At 43.3% G+C, this 3,821-nt stretch overlaps 1 protein-coding gene across 1 annotated transcript; it reads right to left on the minus strand.

Annotated features, from left to right (window-relative positions):
* Positions 1 to 1,638: 1,638 nt before the first annotated feature.
* Positions 1,639 to 3,618, minus strand: snai2 (snail family zinc finger 2). Its single transcript, XM_038303883.1, has 3 exons — positions 3,376 to 3,618; positions 2,693 to 3,214; positions 1,639 to 2,501 (listed from the first exon to the last, which is right to left on the minus strand). Exons 1-3 carry the CDS (start codon positions 3,452 to 3,454, stop codon positions 2,320 to 2,322), a joined length of 783 nt encoding a protein of 260 aa, XP_038159811.1. The 5' UTR covers positions 3,455 to 3,618; the 3' UTR covers positions 1,639 to 2,319.
* Positions 3,619 to 3,821: the final 203 nt, after the last annotated feature.

Consider the following 3,821-nt stretch of genomic DNA (forward strand, 5'->3'; position numbering starts at 1 on the left):
AATTCCAAGCAAACAATCCAGAGCAGCAAAGGGAGCAGTTTCAGAAACTGTCAGATTACTTTAAATCCAATCAATCTTCTTCCTGGGAATCAAATTAGCCTTCCTCTTCACCATACCTCCACACAGATTCCTCTGTTTCTAATCTAATTGCATAAACACCCACAGGGCATCTCCTCTACCTGCATTTGCCGTCATAAAGATTTTAACACAACAGCGCAACTATCAGCAGTCCCCGCAATCTGGCAAATATTTGCTCTCGCTTTCTTCGACACATCCTCTAATAGCTGCATGCTTCAAAACAAATAGGTCCCTGCTCCTTCTCGCCCCCCATCTCATCCCGCTATACTGTCTCAACTGCTAAATCAAATATTCATGTTTGGGTGGGTGGGGGTGGGGGGTGTTTAATACATTGTTGTTATTATCCGAGAAACCAGTCAGGCGGTTAATTATTGCTGTAAAAGGAAGATCAAGCCAGATTATAAAGCTAACAGGATTTATAGCATCCAAATTTCCCTTGCTCTATGTTACCAAGATAAAGTTCTGCCAACGGATGGAGAGATATAAAACCCTCCAAAGAGAAGTGAGGACAGGAAGTGTTTTGAGAGTTTAGAGTGCCCTCTTGATGGTACTTTACTTTTATGGGTTGAATAATAGAACCTGCATGCTTGTTCCATTGGCAGATTAGGCCACGGTTGGTGTTGCTGCTGTGTCAGTGGAGCCGTGGCTGTGGGTTGGTGTCCTGCTCGCTGCACCTGCTTTTCAGGCAGGTCTAAACGGAGGTGGGGAACTAAAATAGTTCCCTGGTGAGTCACAGGAGAGAATATACCTACAGGGTGGTTAATCCCCCCTTTGCAGTTCAAAAACAAGTGTCTTGTTTGTCAGATCCCATCTTCTTGGTCAGCAACGTTTCAGGCAGTAGTGCAAACCGGAATACACTCTTGGGTGTGTTAGATGGAGTTCAGCTTTGACTGTATCGCTTAAGGCGTTGCACTTTTTGTAGTCTAATCTCTTTCTGCTGCAAGGCAGCATATGGTAACAAAATGTAGCCAGAGGAAATCTATATAATCCTTCATAGCAAGCACAGCGGAAATCAGGGAGGTCCTCAATGCAAACTCAAATTTGATCTTTTGGTCAGATACATTAAAATTATGAGATTGGAATACTCTAGTTTCTTAGTGACATGAGCTTTAAGTTTAAAATAAGGTATTTTTTCAGTGTATCTTTTACGACTTTGTGTTTTTTTATTCATCATATTCCTTCACTTTCAACTAGGCACATCTTTGGGCAAAGGCAGAGTCAGCGACCCTCAAGAGGGTATAACAAGTGAGTGCAGATCAATATAGCTAGTATGTGTTAAATTTCAAGGTTGTTTGATGTCTGGACAGGTTCACAGGGAACAGGTTCAGGCCTGACACAGAAGCTGAGTCACCTCGCTCCTCATTTTTTAGCATCTCCATAACAAGAGATGGTGCAAGCCAGATTAAATATCATTTACTTTTTTTATCCCTTTTTTTTTTTCCCCTGCGCGAGCTTTGTCCCTTTTTTGAAGTGTGTGACAATCAGTAAATCCAGCTGAGTCCTTCCTGTTTGAAAAGAGCTGCTTAAGGAGAGATGAAAAGCAACTCGAAGGATGCCAAAGGATTTATACAAAAACATCTTTTATTTTTAAAAGTGTCATAAAAAAATGTGAAAATATCAAAATCATTCAGCATCACAGCTTTCACTGTTAATGTACAATCATCTCAGTCACACTTACATTCAATATATAAAAATATGTATAAAAAAGGCACCCTTTGGCTGAAAAATACATAAGGTTGCAGAGTAAAAGTGAGGCACTTGTTCTGCTATATCAGAGTGCTGGCCAGCTGTTTCTACAGACTGTGCAAAAGTTAATGATACTCTCCTTACATTTAAGTTTGCACTTGTTCCCTATGTAGCAATGGCTTTAGTATTACATTGGTTTACAGTCACACTGCCAATAATATGGCAGCTTTTGGTTAATGCTTGTGTAAAAAAGTTGGGACAAACACTGAAGAGATAACATTGTAAAGGCCTGGAAAACTTTCTGAACAAGCAGAAAGTGCATGAAAAGCACAGGTAGGTTAGTATATTCCATAGGAGCTCAACAGATTGCAATCAGGAGCGCTGATTGGAAAAAGAAAAAAAAGAAAAACGTGATATCTGAGCTATTTCTCAGTTTGAAATGAATTGGACCACCTGTGCGTTCTGCGATAGCTGTTGTAATTCCCTGACACCTTTCCTGCAGTTTTTTGGGGGAAGAAAAAAAAGCTACTAAAGGCACAGAAATGTATTCCCAGTTCAGTGAGCTGTACAACAGCCAGATTCCTCATGCTTGTGCAGAAGAGACATCCTGGAGAAGGTTTTGGAGCAGTTCTTGCATTGGTATTTTTTCACATCCGAATGGGTCTGTAGGTGAGCCCTAAGGTTGGACCTGTCTGCAAACGCCCGGTTGCAGTGTGGGCAGGAGAAAGGCTTCTCGCCTGTGGATGCAGAAATGAAAACAAAGGCTTAATGAGGATGCATTAACATCAAGCTCTGAGTTAGTCTTATTCAAGTAAAACAAGATAAACTAAAATAGCAAACTTTTTCCCCCGTTAGTTTTAGTAATTCGACTAGATCAAGCTGCTTTCTTAACCCAAAAGGCCTGAATCTTAATCATCCACCCACTCACCAGTGTGCGTCCTGATGTGCCCCTGGAGCAGCCATGGTCTTGAAAAAGCTTTCCCGCATATCTTGCAAACGCAAGGCAAGGTGTGAGTCCTGATGTGCATTTTAAGAGCTCCTAAACTGACGTACTCCTTCTCGCAGTATTTACAGCTGAATGATTTTCTCGCCTGGGCATCGCAGTGCAGCTGCTTGTGCTTCAGCAGTCCAGAGTAGGTGGAGTAGGATTTGCTGCACAGAGCGCACTGAAACTTCTCCACATCCACCCCGCTGGGATCCGTCAGTTTTGCGAGCATCTGCTCATCTTCATCGCTCCTGGGGCTCTCTGAGCCGCTGTGGTCCTTGGAGGAGGTGTCAGACAGAGACGATGGGTATCCGGAGATGGGGGAGAGGTCGCTGGGCAGCGGGGACAGCGGCAGGCTGCTGGTGGTCCACACGGTGATGGGGCTGTAGGCGGGCGGGCTCAGGATCTCCGGCTGCGGGATGACGGACAGGGGGAGGCCCTTGTAGAAGTGCGGGGTGATGAACACTGGAAGAAAAAGCGTGGGGTGAAAACTGTTACCTGACTGAGTGAGGAGCACAGATTTCAGAAATGGTCTGGCATATTTAATTAAAAAAAAGAAATGTGTGTATTAGAAAAAAAAAACTTTACAAAGTTCCTTTAAACTTTAAAAAATAAATAATCTTCACCTGTTGGGCTTTCGAGCTCACTGTAATTTGGCTTCTTAGTGGAGTTTATGTGCTTCTTGACCAGAAAAGAGCGTGGCATCTTGGAAAACAAGAGGGTAACTTTCGCAAACTTTTACTCTACCAGCAAACACTCTGCAAGGCTTAAAGTTTGTTGCGTAAAGACGGAAATCCTTATTGCTTAAGTCCAGCGGAGTGTCATAGTGCGTCGCTGCGTTGTTGGAAACAGTGCCGCGGGTCGTTGCTGTAAAGAGCTGTAAATACTGCCCTATCAGGTGCATAGGAGGAGCCATTCGCTTTCATTTACATATGCTGGGAGCTCAAACCAATTAAATCTCGCCTGCTTTCAGCCTATAGGGGCGCATAGCTTTAAACTGAGACAGGTCCGCTGAGGTTAATTCTGGTAGGATACAGGTGCTTTCTGCACAACTTCTTTCATGTTTTCATCT

The sequence above is a fragment of the Cyprinodon tularosa genome, unplaced genomic scaffold, assembly GCF_016077235.1.
Source record: "Cyprinodon tularosa strain WSP-4 unplaced genomic scaffold, ASM1607723v1 ctg52, whole genome shotgun sequence".
In the NCBI taxonomy this organism is placed as follows: domain Eukaryota; kingdom Metazoa; phylum Chordata; class Actinopteri; order Cyprinodontiformes; family Cyprinodontidae; genus Cyprinodon; species Cyprinodon tularosa.

What these genes read in the sequence shown, in the direction of transcription:
- snai2 (XM_038303883.1), bottom strand. Translation starts at nt 3,454, where the DNA reads ATGCCACGCTCTTTTCTGGTCAAGAAGCACATAAACTCCACTAAGAAG. An exon ending in TGAGCTCGAAAGCCCAACAG is followed by an intron (nt 3,215 to 3,375) that starts GTGAAGATTATT and finishes TTTTTCTTCCAG; the next exon opens with TGTTCATCACCCCGCACTTC. An exon ending in GCACATCAGGACGCACACTG is followed by an intron (nt 2,502 to 2,692) that starts GTGAGTGGGTGG and finishes CTGCATCCACAG; the next exon opens with GCGAGAAGCCTTTCTCCTGC.